General features: G+C 46.7%; 1 protein-coding gene across 2 annotated transcripts; it reads left to right on the forward strand.

Moving 5' to 3' along the window:
- On the forward strand, positions 1–12,813 carry cep170ab (centrosomal protein 170Ab). 2 transcript variants are annotated; one of them, XM_069165854.1, is made up of 20 exons: positions 1–107; positions 1,439–1,509; positions 1,740–1,886; positions 1,957–2,046; positions 2,632–2,710; positions 2,912–2,970; positions 3,456–3,618; positions 4,132–4,260; positions 4,427–4,870; positions 4,966–5,336; positions 5,402–5,527; positions 5,627–5,759; positions 6,472–7,923; positions 8,093–8,336; positions 8,582–8,690; positions 8,898–9,059; positions 9,491–9,579; positions 9,933–10,026; positions 10,953–11,004; positions 11,172–12,813. In XM_069165854.1, the coding sequence occupies exons 3-20, from the start codon at positions 1,782–1,784 to the stop codon at positions 11,435–11,437; spliced, it is 4,167 nt and encodes a 1,388-aa protein (XP_069021955.1). In that variant the 5' UTR covers positions 1–107; positions 1,439–1,509; positions 1,740–1,781; the 3' UTR covers positions 11,438–12,813. The 2 variants fall into 2 exon arrangements, with proteins under 2 accessions (XP_069021955.1, XP_069021954.1); XM_069165853.1 differs by having other exon boundaries at positions 1,743–1,886.
- Positions 12,814–19,336: the final 6,523 nt, after the last annotated feature.

A 19,336-nucleotide genomic window follows, 5' to 3' on the forward strand; every position in this document is an offset into this window, starting at 1 on the left:
GAGGCCAAGACGTGGTAACGTCGAAGGAGCTGGGCTGGGCAGCGGGCTGGTAGCAGCGCGGTTCATAATCCTCCACACGTCGGATGCTGATGTCCGCGGAGCCCCTGGTGAGACTCTTTTCTGTTTCCGTGTGTGTTTGTGGGAGAAGCTGCTCCGATGCGTTTCGCTGCTTCCTCGGCTCGAAGGATGGAGGCGGTGAAACGAGCATCGCTGTCTCTGCGACAACCGTCGTCCGTGTAGCGGCCGAGATCCGTGGATGCACGCGAGCAGACAGCCTCCACAAACCCTTCAGTTGGCTTAAAAGCACCTGTTTACTATCGCGGTAAATCTGTCTAAATCAGCAGGTGGCCCGTTTGGCTCCTAAAGGCGCGCGTGAAAGGCTGTCCTGAACGTGAGGGATCAACGTACGCTTCAGATGACAAGTCGGTGATAAGAGGTGGACTCTCTGGAGCTGCATTTATACCTTCATGTGCACGATCTTTGTCTTTAGATGATGGGAACGGAATATCCCTCACTGCTGCAGAGTACCGTTATCAAACCGGTTCCGTGATGAACACCGGAGTCAGACGTGGCCTAAGTGAGCTAATTTTCAGGCTCTGTCATTGGCCCACTTCAGCCCATCATCTCGCACGCTCAGCTCGCGTGTTGTCATCTTGCAAAGGAGATTCATATGAGAGGAGATGAAGGCGTGTGTGGTCAAGTGTCTAAAGAGGAGATCTGGGCCACTGAGAGCCAGGCCAGAGTGACAGGGTGATCCAGGCGTCCATATATAGAGGGGGGTTGGGGAGGGGGGGGGGGGGGGGTAACAGTCCGGTCCGGGATTGAGTTGATGCACAAACAAGGAGCTTCAGATATGACAGAGTATGCGTAATTAAAGCCCACTAACCCACCTATGGTTCCTCTCAGAGCGTGAGTCAGCACGGCCTGTGTGTGTGTGTGTGTGGATGATGATGATGATGATGATGATGATGGTGCTGCAGAGGGAGAACCGGCTGTTTGTTTCAGTGAAAAGAGCTCTTGTGCTGTCTGTGAATCCTGAGAGCTGCCTGGAAGTCATATGAGAATCATGTGGAGCAGAGATGTTGGTTTTTTAACGGAAGATGTTTACCGCTTTCTTTATTTTTCCTGTTTCTGTCACTTCCTGCTTCTTTCTGGCCTTTGTGTGCTTTAAATGTGTGTGTGTGTGTGTGTGTGTGTGTGTGTGTGTGTGTGTGTGTGTGTCCGTCCGTCCGTCCGTCCGTCTGACTTTCTGCATTGCATCCAGTTGAACTATCCGTCCTAGTGCACATATCATTATCTCTGCCTATCTGGATGCCGGTCTCATAATTCCTCCCATCCTCACTTCCTCCTCCTCCTCCTCCTCTTTCTCCTCTTCCTCCTCTTCCTCCTCTTTCTTCTCTTTCTAACGTCTCCTGTTTGTTTGTTTTTTTTTCTCCAGAGGATTTTGGTGACGGGGCGACTCAAACTCAACTGTTCACTCGGGGAGTTTCGTAGGATGCCTGAAATTCTGTAAGCTGTTTCACGCTTAAAGTTTTCCTTTCATGTTGTTTAGCTGCTCTGGAGTGACGAGCATGTCAGTGTCCTCGGGTGATGACTGAAATAGCTGCCGTGCATATGACACACAGATGCTGCAGTAATTTGCTTGCTGTAATTGCATGACGTTTCGGTCACGCCTGTCAGCGCCGTGAGAACCGGATCTCTCCTCTGATCAAAGGGACCAACTCTGTCCTGGTTTCCAGCAGGATGCGTTAAGGGGTCAAAGGTGAGCGAGCGGAGCAGAGATGAGTCTCACTTCCTGGTTCCTGGTGAGCGGCGGGGGCATCCGGCACCGTCTCCCCAGGGAGATGATCTTCGTGGGGAGGGACGACTGCGAGCTCATGCTGCAGGTAAACTGCTGCGACTCCGCGGCCAGATTACAGTGGATTACAGTGATTGACTGGATGTTGTGTGATTCAGTCCCGCAGCGTGGACAAGCAGCACGCCGTCATCAACTACGAGCCGAACACGGACGAACACAAAGTGAAGGACCTGGGCAGCTTGAACGGGGTGAGCGTGTTGTTGGTGTCTTAAAGGGACCTTTGCTAATTATTTCTGACAGTAGTGAAGAAACTTTGTCTTGTCTGTGAGTATAAACCTGATTATGTCATCAGGGTTATATGGAACAAAATCTTTTGTTTTGAAACTTAATCAGGCAGAAGGGGTTAAAGATGCTCTTTGACTGTAAATTGTTTTGTAAAACTAAATGAACAGATTTGGTATTATTTCCATATAAGTTTGAGTTTTGATCCAAAAATTACAACTCTGTGATTCCCTGAGTGGAGCTAAGTTTATTATTATTATTATTATAGCTAAGAATAAACACATTTGTGTTTGTACAGATGTATGTCTTCACATAGCACATGCGTGCAAGCGCTTTACATAAATGCAGTATTAAATATTCAAATTTACATTTTTAAAATCAAGACATATCTGTGCAAAGAATAACAGAAAAAGTCCCGGATCCTGATTAAACATTTGCAGTTTGTTTTTATGGACACGGCACAAAGAGGACTGACGTTTGAGAAGAATAAAATTTGAAATGTTAGATAATCTCACCTTTGAACAACCAGATTCTTTTCCATGTGTTTGCAGACTTTTGTCAACGACGTCAGAATACAGGAGCAAATCTACGTCACGCTGAAAAGTGATGACAAATTGAGGTTTGGATACGATATCCTTTGAATATGTTCTTGTGTTAAGTGTCCAACCCAGTGACACGCAGCACAAGGTCAGTGAACATGGACGTCAGTGGAACTGGATCTGCTCATGAATTGCTCTGAATGCTCATTGTGCTCTGCATGCTGCATAATAGATGAGGCTATCAGTGCTTGTTTCTCATCCCTGCAAAGTCTTCTGCCTTAGCCCGTCTCACATACCAACCTGTTCACCGTGGTGCGAGGAGAGCTGCATATTCCCGAGGAGGCGCTCAAGGTTAGACAGCATGCTGTGCGCTGGAAAAAACAACAACTAGTGGCTGAAGTTGATATGTTTGCAGGGAGGGTGAATCTGCCTGCTCAGAACAGGACAGGCCAGAAAACTCTGGCACTTTTTTTTATCATTAGTTTGTAGAAATACCGTAGAGTTGGAGTCTAATCAGAGAGATCAGAGAGTCCCGCTGAACTGGGCAAAAACTGCTTTCCAAGATTGATGAATCTGCTGTTTCATCACAGCAAACCGCCCAGGTAGCTGCGGAAAAGACAAGATTTCATCCTAATGAGGCAGTTTATATTCCAGCGTTAATATTCAGCATGTATTTTTAATCATAAGCTATGAATACGATGTTTAAAAAAAGAAAAGAAAAAGTATACAGTATATTTGAAGCTCAGAAAATAGAAACAAAATGTAGATTAACTTTGATATCTTTTTTAGTTTTAGTCTTTTCTAAAGTGTCCTCGTTCCTCCTTCTCTTTTGTCAGCATGAGAAGTTGAGCAGCCAGCTGCAGCTGAACCAGAAGAAACCTGCAGAGGCAGAACCACCCAAACCTCAGGTGAAACCCTCCGAGGCCGCCGCAGCACCGTTGGGCGACGGAGCCGCCGCCGAGTCCTCGGAGGCCGGCAGGGCCGAGGACAAGACGACAGGTGAGCCTGGACGTCGACAGAATATCAATAATATTACAACATGTGCCCTGTTTGAGTATGATAAAGAAAAACATCTATCAGAAAATTAACTGACAAGAATTTGTATGATTGGTTTCGAATTAAAATGCCCACAGGACACACAACACAGGCAACTTAACAACTCATCTCAGGTACTTGTAAAAAATTGTAAAAAAAACAACAACATTGTGACATTTTTTCAGTAAAAAAATAATTGATGAAATATAAAAATGGCCTACACATAAATTAATAATGAAAATAACTGATAATTGCATTCTTTAAGTAGTCGTGAACGTACCGACCGCTCAGCTCTTTTTTTTTTAAATTTAATTTTTTTTTTTTTAATCTATTTCGTTTTATAACTTTACTACAAAGTGGACAGCCATTTGTATTTCCTGGTCTACACCTTTAACTTAACCCCTCAACCGCCAGGACCCCCCCCCCCCCCCCCAGCTGTAAAAGCATGTAGACTCACTAACCGGTTGGTTTTGCCAGGAGACATCGCAGCGTTGCACCGGGGGACGCCCCTCTACGGCCAACCTGCCTGGTGGGGAGACAATGAGCAGCAACCAGGGAGGCCTGAGGACAAGAGCCCCGAGCAGAAGAGAGAAAAAGCTGAAACAGGTATCAACACTTCTGCATGAAGATCACAAGAAATCTCCTGATGTACTTAAGGCATTGATTAGTATGCATTGTGTTATTTTAAATATCACAATTTAGCAATCAGACATTTTAATAGATTCACATTGTTCAGTGGTGCCACTAGATTTGTTTGCATTAATTCTGACAGACACCAAGAAAAGTGAGTCTGCTCAGCAAACCGCCTCCAGTCAGGAGCCGAGCTACTTTGAGATCCCGACCAAGGAAGCTCCTTCAGCGGGTAACGTGAGCGGCGACCCCTCCTCGCGAGAACAGGAGGCCGGCGGTCCCGCAGCCGCCGAGCCCGTCCACGGCCACGCCTCCTTCACCATCGAGTTTGACCCCGGGGCGTCGGGTAAAGTCACCGTCAAAGACCGAGTGGCCAAAGTGGGACCAGAGACCAGGCCACGCCCTAAAAGGGGAGGAGTCGGGGAGGAGCTGAGTCCACTTCAGACCGCCATGGTGGCAGCGGAGGTGAAAGTGGCCGACTGGCTGGCTCAGAACGAGCTGCCGTTGGCTCTGAAGGAGACGGTCGCCGAGGAGGACGGGGAGAGTGTGAAGAGCGACGTGCCCGTACATCTGAGGAGCCTCAAAGGTGAGTGTATACGATACGTACAGATTGATACAAGGTAGTATTCATTTCACTCTGACCTGTCACCTTCCTCTCTTCCACACACACACTCACTCCAGGGAGTAAACACGAAGACGGCACTCAGAGCGACTCGGAGAACGCGCTGGGAGAGCAGCAGCGCGCCGCCGGCCTGGAGCAGCGTTCGTGGGGTCTGTGGGGCGGAGCCGGGATGAAGATCAGAGAAGGCCGCGCCAACGTACCGGAGGGTCTCTTCGCAGAGGAGGACAGTCCGGCGCGTCGTCGCAAGTCCTCGACCTCCAAAGCGGCAGGCGGACCGGCGGAGAGGCGGCGCGGCTCGGTGCCGCATCAGCCGAGCGGGCGTGACGAGTGCTATCACCATGGAGACGATTACAGCGACAGAGGGACCTACACCATCGAGCTGGAGAACGGAGATCACGAAGAAGAAGAGGCTCGGAAGCTGATCGACAAGGTGAGGAAGACGGAATATCTGTGATCGTCTTATAAAACAATGATTTTCACTCGTGTGTGTTTCAGGTGTTCGGTGTGGATGAGCAGTCGGGCTCCGTGTCCAGGTTGGGGAGCGCTGACCAAAGAGAGAGGCTGACCGCTCAGAGGTCTGCGACCGGAGACAGAGGAAAGCCTGGACGCATGGAGACAGAGGTGCAAAAGCAGGAATCAGTTTTTCTAGTCATGTATTCGTAGTTGTTACTTCATTTTAGGTCGACGGTTGATCTGTTGCTTCATGTTTTCGTGGCTCAGGTCTTGTCCGAGGAGCTGATGGTGGGTGGTCCTCGCTGGGTGTCTCAGTGGGCTACTCTAGCTGCCAGCCACATCAGGACGGACCCCGAGGGATCCGGAGGGGACAGCCACATCATGGTCACAGAGGACAGAGGCACAACATTTTAATGTCCCTTTAAAGTCAACTATTCATCCACTTGTTTATCTACTATAACCTTGTCACAGTACTTTTCTCAGTGTTTAGTTAAATACCGCCATGATTTAAGGATCTTGTTCATACAAAACTTTAGTATTTAACATTTTGTTAAATAAAGTCTGGCCACAAGAGACAATTACAGAGTAAAAGATGAAACAAAGAAAGAAGAGAAGAGTCACAAAGCAGCTCTGAAGTTACACAGAAATCTGTCCAGTTAACATCAGATCCAGATCTCTGTTCCACCCGAGACCTGAGAATAAGAAGGTGCATCGTTGTGACCACAGCAGCTGCTATGTTCACATTAAAGTACGGTGACGTGTGGAACATGCAAACATGTTTCTACACCCGAGGAAACTTATAGTCAAAGTGCTTTCTGTTTTTATTGTATCCACCCTCTTTCCTTTTTCCAGACATCCTGATGTTCATCTGTTAACTTCCTGTTGCTTCTGGAATAATTGAGCAAATTCATCAATTTTTATAAAGATCATTACACACAGTTTTCATCTCGAAAACAATTGACAGTTCATTAAAGTAGAAAGAGGATTGCTTAATCAAAACTCAACGGAGATCACTATCAATCAATCCTCATAGAATAACTCCCACCGCTGACGTGTGATGCACATTCATTGAAGAACTCACTTTACTAATAAAAGATTTTCTCTCCTTTCAGCTGAAATAAGTGAATCCAGCCACTCGGCCTCGTTCGCCTCCTCCGGGTACACCGAGCGGAAGAGGAGGACTTTACCCCAGCTGCCTGGTGAGGAGCTCAGCCTGGGGAGGAGGACGCCCGGCTCGGGCCTGCGTGCAGACATGGGGGAGAAACAGGACACGGAGCTGCAGGAGAAGGACAACCAGGAGGAGAAGGTGTTCCGAGGGAGGAACCCGCCCGGTCACGGTGGGAGTCCCGGTCGCTCGTCGCCGGCCAAATCGCAGGACAGCGGCGGTGGGAGGTCGGGTCATTCAGGAGTGTTGACCAAGCTCCCGCCTCGTCCACTGACCAGCGGGGAGAAGAGAATAGAGGAGGCGCGCAAGAGGAAAAAGGAAGAGGACAAAGCAAGGGAGAGTAGCGGGAAGCCGTTGTTGAGGCAGGAGAGTTTCACCGTGGAGAAACCGAGCGCCAACGTTCCCATCGAGCTCATACCGCGGATAGACGCGCTCACGGGCAGCAGAACTCAGAGCCGGGAGGCCGGCGTCGACGGCGCCACGCTGCACAAGGACTCCGACGCCGTGGCAGCTTTTCTAGAAACCACCGTGTCGGACCAAGGGGATCCCCCGAGTCAGTCCATTGAAGGCTCCATGTCACCAGAGTCCGATGTGGACACGACGAGCACAGTGAGTCAGGCTGATGGAGCCAGGAAAGTGGTCCAGAAACGCCGGACCCTCGCAGGGCAGCAGAAGGAGAGAACGATAGTGTGCTCATCCGGCAAGGGTCCGACTGGCAGCAGGGAGACGCATGACCGGAGGGTCAAGACCAGGACGTCCGCTCCTCCTCACTCCAGCCGCCCCTGGACTTCCCTGGATCTCACCGACGATGACGTCAACTCCAACTCACTCCTGTCAGACTCGCAGCCCACCTCCACCAAGGAGTCCAGAAGCTCACATGCTCGAGCCCAGACGGGGGTCACAACGGTGGGGGCCAGCACCAAGTCCAGTCGGGCTAAGATCACGCAGGCTCCAGCCTCCTCTGCACCCAGTAAAACCAACAGTGCCCCCAAACCTCGACCCACCAGGGCGTCCCTGCTGAGGCGAGCCCGGCTGGGGGATTCATCAGACACCGAGCCTGCCGATCTGGACCGGATGTCGGTGGCCTCTGAGGCCTCTACGGCCAGTTCCACATCCAGGACGGGGATGGCGAAGAGGGGAATGTCTCGGATTGAGGCTCTGGCACAACCACGGAGGCCGAGGGTGGGCTCGCCGTCCGCCCAGAGCGACTCCGAGGCCACTGTGACGAGGAGCAGAGGTCTGGGGGCCCGCAGCGTCGCAGGGGACTACGGCATCAGACAAGGGCCGAGAGGGTCCAACGTGACCTCGGTGTCTGGACCCAGAGCCAGAGCTAACAGCGCCTCCAAGCTGCCCGACAAGGGGAAAGGAAGCTCCACGTACGGACACGGCGCACCTGCATGTAAGTGTTTTCTAAATAGTGAACAATTTGTGGACATATTCAATGGAAATCCTGCAAATGATGCTTTCACAGCCTGTAGAACCTCCTTAAAAACCAACATTTACCTGAATAGAAAACATCAACCTGCATTTTCAGCTCCATCTGAACTCCACTGTTATTCCCTCCTCAGCCAATACTCGTTGGCGCCGTGTGCCGGTGGAGTACGCCTCCACCTCCGAGGACGAGTACGGCTCCAACCGCCACATTTCCAAGCGGGGTCACGCGCGGCCGTTCCCGTCCACTCGAGTGGCCCAGCTCGGAGGTTCGGCCCCGGCGACCCCGAATCCTGCCGGCCTGGCTGCCCTGAAGCAGCACTCCAGGGAACAGGACGAGTATATGAGAGACTGGACAACACACAGCGAGGAGATAGCCAGGTACGTAGGTGAGAAGTGCTTTGGTGAGTCACGAGAACGCTTCTCAAACACACTTCTGCTTCGAGCTGAAAGGCTGTACGGCTATTTTTACCTATTTAAAAAAAAGGTTTTTAAGGGTATGTACTGCTGAAATTTGATGGTTATGAACTGTTGCATGACATCTGTGAAATAATTATCACCAAATATAAAGAAGACAGTTTGATCTTTGCGTGTCAGAGGGTGATGTACTTGTTTTTGTTCATCAGGATCAGCCAAGATCTCGCCAAAGACCTCGCCATGCTCGCCAGAGAGATTCACGACGTGGCGGGAGAGATCGACTCCGTCAGCCCTGCGGCCACCGACCCCGGAGCTCTGGTGCATTTCATCACATTAAAAATAACCACAGCATCACGTGGCTTTTTCTGTTTGAAGGCTGTAACTCCTAAATATCAGAGGGTTTATTTTTGTACTGCGGCCTAAAATAACCCTGAAATTTGTTATCAAGTTTAAATTGTGTAAAGCTGTCAAATGAGAGGATTTGAATAAATATCATCTCTTTTCCATACATTATTCTTGTTTTAGTTGGAGGAGCGTGTGTTTGACGACAGCTTGGACCTGGGTGGTTCCTCCGCAGAGCACAGCGGCATTCAGGGAACCAACGGGCGGGCCGTGGAGCTTCGGCCCCGGGGCTCCGGCGGGCAGAGCTCCCGCTCCATCCGCCGACAGACGTGGAACAGAGACGATGTGAGTGACCACAGACATCCTGCATACGACGCCGCTCTTCAAAGAGTTTGAACCGTATTTCATCTCTGGTTAAGGTGCTACGCAACTTATTCTAGACTACGTCTCGTACGCAAAGTGTGAACTCTTGCAAGTTCATTTTTCTGCCTCGACTCTGACGGCAGTTTCCTGCTGTGGTGCAGCAGATTAGCACGTCTGTGTCACGTGTGCCACTAGAGGGAGCTCCACATATGCCTGTTATATTCACTCCTGAACAGATTCGAAGTCAGTGGAGGAGTTCGTGAAGAGGAATGTTCTCATAGTCATATCTACACTTGATGAATGAACCAACGGCGTTGAACAGGATGTGTTGGCATTTTGTAAATTGCCCAGTCATTGTGTTAAAAGCGTTGCTATATATAATGATTTGTTTTTTTCTTTTCATCATCCATCAGGCCATCTTAGACAGTTTACTGTTGGCGTCTGTGACTCAGCTCTCCACCAGGATACGGCAGTCTGTCGACAAAACAACCTGCAAGATCCGGTGAGCGTCGCTCGACACGGCTGCGTGTGCTGTTTCTGTCATTGTGTGTATGTTTAATGCCTCCTGCGCTCAGAAGAAGACACACACGGCATCATGTGAGATTCCTGCTGGTGTTTTATGTTGGAACTGGGCCAACTAGCACAGTTTGAGTGACACATCACAGAGCTTCACTGCCAACCGGCTCCGTGTTTTTCTCATTAGGTTGACAACTCAAAGGCTTTTTAACACTCTTATGATCTGCAAACAACACCTGAATGAGATCTCTGTAGCAGTCAGCTGATACTTCTATCGACACCTGTATGAAGCGTGTTTTATTGAATTTGACTTTCATCTATTTTTGTAACAACCTCCAGGATCCTCTTCAAAGACAAGGACCGGAAATGGGAAGAGATTGAGACCAAACTGCAGGCGGAGCACGACTCGTTGCTACTGAAGAGCTCCAACAAGGTGATCGACGTGTCCACTTCTGTCTGCTGAAGAACTGTGAAACAGACTAGATGGGGATATTTTTAGCTACGCTAGCAGCTCGGGGAAAGGAATGACAACATTAGTGTGTGGTGCGGTCAATCAATCAGTCCTGCTGCTCTTAAACAGACCTTTTGGTCCAGAGTGACATTTTTGGAAATGATAGATTGCTTTGAGGAAAAACAGACAGAGAAAAGCAAATTATTTTATAACAACAGTATATTTGACTATAATACATTGACTGCTAACTCTTGCAAAACTAATTTGTACCGTTTTTCAAGTGTAAAGAAGTGCAGTGTGGTTGTTTTTTTGCAAAGCATTTGAATACCGTCACTGGAATTTTGAGGGAAGTCTAATCAACGTAATGTTTCTTTTTTGGCATCAATTGAATCAAATGACAGACTGAAAAGCGATGCGATATGTAAACAGGGAGGGAATGTTTTGCCTGAGAATTATTTATATCATTAAACATTTAGCTTTTGATTGAATGGGAATATTGCAACTCCAGTTCTTCCACACAATATCTGATTATTTACTGCAAGCAATCCGAGTGAGTGCTGTCAGAACTGTAGCTGCACGTGGCATCAAATCAGAGATATGATGTTTCTCTCAGAGAATACAGTTGTTTTAATGGAGAACGACTAACGAGCTCACAGCTACAAAACTTCTGCCTCTCTGAGAGCAACAAATTCTGCCTTTAACTGAGTCTGGCCTGATGTGAACCCCCGAAGAGACTCACCAGTCGCTGCGCTCGTAAAGCATCAGTGAGTGCAAAGGGCTCAGCTCCAAACTTATTCCTGCAGCAACGGAGAGATTAATCGAGCTGATTTATTTGGTGCAGGAGCTTTCGCTCCCTTAATCACGCCATCTCGACCAGCCTTCATTTTTTATTAATGCTCTCTTAACAGGAGATTACAAACATCCTTCAAGACCTGAGGAGAGTGGAGAGACAGCTGATAGGTATGGATCTCAAGCTTCTCTTTAGTGTTCAGAACACACTAACTTCACACGAGCAGCCACGAGTGAACTAGTTCACAAAACGCAGACACTTTGCACCATGTTGTGTTTCTGTTTTGTACCACGTTGTGTTAGATTCAGACTGATTTCACTCGTTTGCTCATCTCCAGTGATCGACATGATGGTGGATCCAGACGGCACCCTGGACGCCTTGTCCACGCTGGGTCTGACCAGTCCTCCGGCGGACCGCCGGATCGGCATTGGGACTCAGCAGGGGTCGTCGGTGTCGCACCCCGGAGCCGAAGCAGCTTCCTCCGGCACGCTCTCGGCCTCCCGGCCTGAAGGACTCTCTAACGAACCCCGTGGATCCGCAGACCGTGCAGAGGTGGCGGAGCGAGACCCGGGGCCGCAGCCGAGCTCTCGATCCTACAACTGACACGTCAAGGGAACTGTTCAGAGCGCATCGTTTATATTGGACATATCCTGAAGCCCTCGGAGCAGAACTTGGTGTGAGCTTAGATGATTTTTTTTGGTTTGAGACCAGAGGAAGGAGAGTGATGCCTTTTCCATGAGAAAACCTGACTGTAAAAGTCCAACACTGTCGAAGGGAAGCTGTCGAGGATGACAGATATACTATGTGAAAAGATTACGGTACTAATTGCTATGACATCACATACAGTAACCCATCTGTGTTTTTGTTTTGCAGCTCATTCTTATAATCCAATATCCATGAAAACATTTGAGAAAAGGACAGATGCGATGTTAAAAGCTAAACTTTCTAAATCCTCTTTTAATGATGCTTTGGTTTAAAATCAGACTCAAACCCAAACTATAGAGGTGCAATGGTGTAAAAAAAAAAACCACTCAGCAGAAGTGTGTGTGAAAAGTGTTCTTCTATCCTGCCATAGAATTATTTTTGCAATTGCAAAGCCTGTCTCGGTAATGATTTCCCCTCAGCCGCGGTGCTTTTATTTGCTGGGGAATGAACTTGGAGAGTACAGTATGTACCCGTGTAAATGTTTATTACAGTTCAATTTAAAACTTCCACCCATGCCTATTTTCTCGTGCTGATGTCATTTGAAACCAGTGTATCAAAGATAGAGCCTCCGTGCTGATGGGAACTATGAAATCCAAATGCATCTCCCAGAAAAGGTTTTTTCCTCGTTCCAAATGTATCTTGTCACAAGTGCCCGGGATCAAACAATCATTACAGTTGGAGATAACAGACGGTGCCGTGCGTCGGAGGCGGTGGGAAGGAGAGCGAATCTGTTTCTTTGCACATTTCAAAGCTGATATTACGTTAATATGAACCTCTGAGGGACCAGAACACGACGCTCCCCCATTCACGCTCCTTTATTATATGTTCATGTCTTTGACCAAAAGCAGGGTATAACGCCAGCTGTCTGTCGATGAACGGTTCCTCAAACTGCCCTCCGAGCACAAACCAAGTAGACCTCCGCGTCCTGCAGCTGCATTTTAACGTCAACGGTGCAACGATGGAAGGTGTAATGACTGTAGGTTTTCCAATGTCTTGCCTCATACCAATGTTTACACATGAATGTAACCTGATCAGAACTGTTGAATAAAATTTTAGTCAAAACAACTTTAATAAAGATTAAATAATTGCATTTTGTGCTCAGCACACTTTTTAGTTTTTTGTTTGAGCATTTGGATAATTTTTGTTTGGATGTTTTGTATGATTTTTTTTTTTTTTTTTTTTTTTTCCTTTCTATTGATGTTTGGTTAAATGTTGACCTTACAATATCTGTGTATTGTTTGTCTCATTTCCAATAAAATGCATGATAACCATGAGTTAGTTTGTCTTTTTTTTTTTTTAAACATAGATTCTACTGGAGCAGTTTTGATAATAATTGTGTGAAAAATAAAAGTACATTAACAGGATTATTGTATTATTTCTATTTTGAGGCAATTTATACTCCCAGGGCACATTTCAATGTAAAATATTTTACTTTTGGTAATAACATTGGATATTTGACTTTTATATACAAATATAGTCAGTTGATAAAATTTGAAACATTAAAGGGGCATTCAAAAATGTATTAAACTATGTATGTATATGTAAGCATGCTACTCGGTTAGCTCCGGCCCGGTCTGTCTTGTAGTACCACTTTATACCACTCGATGGTACAGTGAGTCGCTGTAGCGTAAAGTCTGCAGTCCAATAGCAGAAGAAGTGGTGCGTTCGTTTGAAACGACGGCTTTTAAACTTTTGGCAAAACAGAATCAGAACAAGAGTTAACGTTGTTTTTCCTTCAGCTCTCGGAAATTAAAGGAATGAAGTTTGAGTTCTCCACGTTCCTGGTGAGTAAACGTCTGTTAATCTAACAGTGGCTACATAGCGATAGCTCCTTCAGCCAGCCGTTCAGGTGTGTTCCGGTTCCGGTTCCGGTTTATAACGGTCCTCTGTGATTCAGAGTGCATCAGAGCTGATGAAACTAGCGTTTAAATTCTTTACACAGTACATTTCATTTAATATTATCATTATTCAGTGGTATTTGTGTATACTGTGCATCAATTTACAATTTACAAGTCCTGAAAAAATTAATTCTGCTCAACTCTAAAATAATTCGATCCAGGTGTTCCTTCAGGTGTTTTGTAAGTCCGCCCACCACCACCGATATGTCGCGATATGATATACTAATATATTGATTAATGATTAATTCCACGTCAGAACTCATTTGCCTCGCTCTATTAAAAAGATAATTAGTCCCCCGAAGGTCCCACTTGTTCTCCTTCCTTACCTCAGAACCTCCTCTGGCCTGCCACCCCCGCTCCTCCTGCTCCTCCTCCTCCTCCTCCTCCTGCTCCTCCTCCTCCCGCTCCTCCTGCTCCTCCTCCTCCTCCTCCCGCTCCTCCTGCTCCTCCTCCTCCACCAGCAGCACCTCCCTGTCTGCCTTCGCTCTCACTCTTTGCAGAGGCAAGTGCATAGACAAATTAGTTTTTTGAGAGGCCACACTGCCGGAGCTGCAGCACTCCTAATTGTATGTCTCCAGATATTCTGCTCCACTTCCTTAATCCTTTAAAGCTGTCAGGGTTCCTCTCCGCCGCGGCCGTTGTTCTCTTCACCTGAGCGGGAACTCTCTGACGAAGTTTTTTATTAAGTGCAGGTTCCTGTGGGCTTTGTTTCTGCTTGCATTTATTGCATTTATACATTAAATATTCATATCGCTGCAGGTTTTTATTTATTTATTTTAGTTCAGGGTTGTCTCACAATTAATATGAATATAAATATAATTCAATATAATTTGAGCTGCCGTCGGTGATTTAGCACCTATGCGGCCTCAGAGTGAATAAGATGGGGGGGGGGGTATGCTGGGGGGCATTACCTATTCTGCACCTCCTCATTGATGGACCGTCATTGCTTCTGGGCGTTGGAGAGGAGAACAAGAGAAAATACAAACATGCTTAGTCGGCAAATTGGCTGCTCAAAATCCACTTCAGGATGGCGCAGGGAGCAGAAATGGTGCCGCTGGAGGAGACGTTCACAGTCTATCAAAAGTAATGGCTGAAAAGCCAAAGCCACATTTCTATTAATGATATTGTTCATTAGTTTGAATTAATACGACTTTTCTTTTCTGCATCATAACAGAGCAACAACCAGTTAGCTCGGCTTCATATAACGAAGCTCACGGACACATCTTATGTTGCATGTTTAAAACCAAACATGGAAAAACAACCATTTGCAGTTGTATGGAGGTTTTGTGTTCGACAGTAACTTCCAGTGTTGCCGTCAGCTAATTCTTAGTAAAACAACACCAACAAAAAAACGGAAATGAATGCATTTCCCAAAATGTGACATAAAATAATGACAACAATAAGAGACTTGAAATCATTTTTAAGGATAAAATAGAAGAATTTTTAAAAGACTACTTGGATAATATTGACGCAGTCGTCAGATGGCGGATTGTGTATCGAAGTAGATGAATGCAAAGTCATTTTTTTGTTTCCACCACAGAGCTTCTCGAGTGTGAAAGTCTCTCCCTCCGTCCCACCTCAGGCAGATGGTGCGTTTCACAACCTGCACAAAAGGTCTCTTAAGGTGAGACAGCGTTCTGTCTGCACCCCTATCAGTATTCTGAATGTGAAGTGCAAAATGGAAGAAATTAAATTCCCTATAATTGTGAGTGAGAGTGCACGTGCCTCCATGTCTGGCACTCTTCTCAATCACATTACTCTGCTTCAGTGCTGCTGCTCTCTGTGTGTTTTCCAGCCATGCAGCAGCTCCTGTTGCACCTCCGCCCCGTCCAGAAGCCCTTCGCTCGCCCGCCCACCCCTCCCGTCCCGCCTGCACTGTACAACACACACACACACACACACACACACACACACACACACACACACACACACACACACACAGAGACACACACACAAAGACACACCCTCCCCGATGACTGTGTGGAAGTACGAGCAGGCGTTTGTTGCCCTGGACACAAACAGTCCCGACAGCCCAGAGACCAACAGGGGCTGATTCAGCTTCTGAGAGAGAAATTGAAAAGAAAAGTGGGACGACGGGAGTGACAGCAACTGTGTGTGTGTGTGTGTGTGTGTGTGTGTGTGTGTGTGTGTGTGTGTGTGTGTGTGTGTGTGTGTGTGTGTGTGTGTGTGTGTGTGTGTGTACACCCCAGCAGACAGCAGCAGCCCACGGGTCATCAATGGAACTGTCAGATGATCCAAGGTCGAGGGGGCAGGACGAGGCTCCCCCAGCGTTACTGTCCTCCGCGTCCCACTACAGTGCCGTCCACCAGCAGGGCTACTCCGCATCCATCTTCCTGCAACGCAAAGACAAGCTGGAACGGGTGAGCAACTGTCCTCTCAAACACAGTGACAGCAGTGTGTATACTTTTTTTTAGGAGAGTGAAGGGATGAAGTTGAAACTTTGGTAGCTGAGCTGCACATTTTTATTGAGATAAATGTCTGTTAGGTCAAATCTGTCACCTGAATGAGGTAACGTGTTACGAGGTGACCGAGCTGCGGGTGTCTGGGGTGACATTCCCGGGAAAAAAATGATAAGTAGCGCTCAGTTAGAAACATGTAGAAACAAGCATCAGCCACTGTCCAGTATGCACTGTGGCACGCTGTGAGTCCTGCAGAGGCATTCGTTTTCTCCATTGGAAATCCATTCATTGCATTTCTGTGGCGCATCACACTCAACACTGGAGAATTGCTGCTGGAAATACGCTGCTGAGCTCTGTTGCCTCCGATGAGAATTGATCACCGCTGTCTTCACGCCCAGCAAACACACACAGAACAACAGAACACGCCAAGAATCCTTCAGTTTGAACTACCAGAACTTCAAGTTTTTTCATTTTCCAGATTTCTGAGTCTGAGTGTGTTTTAGCTTCTTCGTCTTTACTTCATGAATATCTTTAGGAACATGTCGATTTTAGCAGCAGTCTTAAAGGTGCAATAATATTTTTGCTTGAGCTTAATGAGGACACGGAAACGCTGAACTCTTTGATCAATTCGTTGATTAACCGTAGATTAAAGAGCAGAGTTTTGCCAGCTTTACTGAAAACGCCCTTCAACGGGTGATTAGAAGAAGCAGAGAGAGAAGAGAGAATATTCAGGATGAATGTGACCCAAAGACTCCTGATCGATCAGCTGAGCTTTATTTGTATATTCAGAGATTTGTTGCCTGCTTCTGTCCAAATTATACTAAATTTAATATCGTTGGGTTTTGGGCGGTTCAGACAAAACCTTTGGTTACATACTGTAACCCTGATTCTGTGAGTACCGGTGTCGCTGTTGGGATTCCACCGTTTTCAACACTGAAAAATGATCTCCTTGGTAGTAAATGTACTGCTCCTCTACGGTTCTTTGGGATCTCTTTACACGCAACAATGTCCAACTCATCTCTAAATATTTACACATTTGGTCTTCTTATTAATGAGTCAGTGGCCCAAGTATTGGCTGCCCCAAACGAGGTTCGAGCTTGATTTCTGGTTAGTGTGATTGTGTATGTGTGATGATGGATGAGGTGCAATGAGGGATTAACCAAACATGCAAATGTCAGCAATTTCACTGTCCTGATTGCACATGCTTGGATCAATGAGCTGATCATTCTTGAGAAGAGAAGTTGATTTAAAAAAAAAAAAAAAAAAAAAAAAGAAGTAAATAATTGAATACTGGCAAGGAACCCTCTCGCTCGGGGCACACACTGATGGTACGACCTCACAGACTCATTTTTCACTTCTGGATCATACCTGCACATTTACAGTCGCCTTTGGCAATGCGGCCCAGCCGGCTCCTGTGTTACCATGACGATGACACTGTAAAAACGCCACGTCCTGCGCACGCATGAAAACCTGCTGTTGAGCTGGAGGTGTGAAGGTGAAACACCTACAAAGATGCGTCCTTCATGGGAGCTCACCGGGTCGCTGTGATGGGATGGGATGGGGAGGGGAGGTCGCCATTATTCAGGCGGAACTAATTGGTGACAAAATGTCATGTTGAGTAACTATAAACTGTGAGGATTGTAGGGTGTCGGTGAAATCTGAGTTAGAAAACATTCAGGTGTCTTTACTAAACTGAGGTGAACAGTTGAAGTTAGGATACGTGGATGTCTTGGTTGCGTGATAACGACATATAGGCTATTTTAATGAGGATATTTCAGCATGAAGCAGGACCTGCAGTTCATACTGAAACCTGATCAAACTTTATAATCACATTTTTTTGTAAATCTGGCTTTACTAACAGTCAGAGCTGCGCTGCTGTTCTATAATGTTTGTGGAGACTTTGCGTGTTTTTGATATCAGATCGTCGTCCGCTTTGTGAGGAAATAACCGTGTGTTTTATCATCAACGTTTACCGTGTCAATCTGGCTTTCTAATGAGCCAGTGTGCAGCCAATTTGTGTGTGTGTACATGTTTTTATATCCTAGTGGGGACCTAAACCTGAATGCACACCTACCGACGGGGACACGTGTCACTGTGGGGACAAAGATTGAGGTCCTCGGGGGGTAGAGTCGGCGGTTTCAGGGTTAAGGCTTGTTTTCATTGCATTAGGTTTTCATCTGGTTATTATTGTTAATGTAAAGGGATATAGGGAATGTATTATGTTAATGAAAGTCCCTGTGTGCCGTCTATATTTTGTGTATATTGTCTTCCATGATCATCATTCCTTTTATGGAAAATATTCATCAAAGTTCATCAAAGTATACAATTTATTTTATAATTGCCAGAAAACATGCAGATTTCATGTAAATTTTACAGCATATATCATTTATATAAAACTTTTTCACCAACCGATGCGTCGTGCCCTCAGCACCGCCTCCTTAAAACGTGTCCCGACAGCCATGACGGCATCATATTGTGTCCTACATGTTCATAAAAGCCTTCACCGGCCGTTTGGATTCTGATTGGCTCTCCTGAACGTTCCTCGCAGCGTGGCTCCTTCAGATGAAGTGTGTTGCAGAGCTGTGCTGTACATCATCAGATAACGACGTCCCGTACGGGGAGTCGGCCGGCAGCAGCCTCTGAACCCTCCTGGACACAGCAGTGCTTTTAAATGAAGGAGAGCTTCTACGGCTGCTCGACAAACCTGAAAAAGAAACTTGACATTTCAAACGTTGGCATTGAAAGTGACGTCACTGCAGTGACTGTGCTGTTGCTAAATTGTTTATGTCAACAGTTTCCTGGCGTGACAGCTGAGCGTCTCATTCACATTGTCGCTCGGTCACTTTGTTTCTCGCTCTGTTTGAAAGTGTGTTTGTTTGACCCCGTACGTGCAGCTTTAGGAACTTTCACATCTCCTGGGAAGTGACTCAAACTCTTCTGTCGCCTCCGTCTCTGTCTGTTTCTCAGACAGCGAGACGAGCAGAGGTCACCTGTCCTCGACACCGGGCTCCAAAAGTCAAATCTAAACTTACACTTTTTGTACTCTGCATACTCGTTAAGAATTACAATATTAAATCACCAGTTAAAAACTGAGCTGCTGCAAAATCAGACCGGATACAGTAGAACATCCTGGTATTTTTACCATATTACATTTCACCACAAATATAATTACAGCTAGAGTGGTGAAACATGATGGTTTTAAACTTCATTTTAAACGGTAATTCAGACTTTCGCCTGCGTCTCATTTCAGAAGCTACGACTAACGTAATGGCTTCCCTCGTTTCGCTCTCGTCCTCGCAGGTCTTTTACTCCGTATATATTCTGCTAGACTCATAAACCGAGCAGCAGCTCGCCTGCAGTCAGCAGCATATGTTGCTTTTCCGCCATCAGGCAATGCTATACTCATCAGTGATTTAAAAAAAGGGGTTGGGGTGAATAAAAAGGTGAAGGACAGTGTTTGCATATTTCATTTTTTTCTA

The sequence above is a fragment of the Embiotoca jacksoni genome, unplaced genomic scaffold (assembly GCF_022577435.1).
Source record: "Embiotoca jacksoni isolate LCO1_2020_lvr unplaced genomic scaffold, fEmbJac1.0.p SCAF_36, whole genome shotgun sequence".
NCBI lineage: Eukaryota > Metazoa > Chordata > Actinopteri > Embiotocidae > Embiotoca > Embiotoca jacksoni.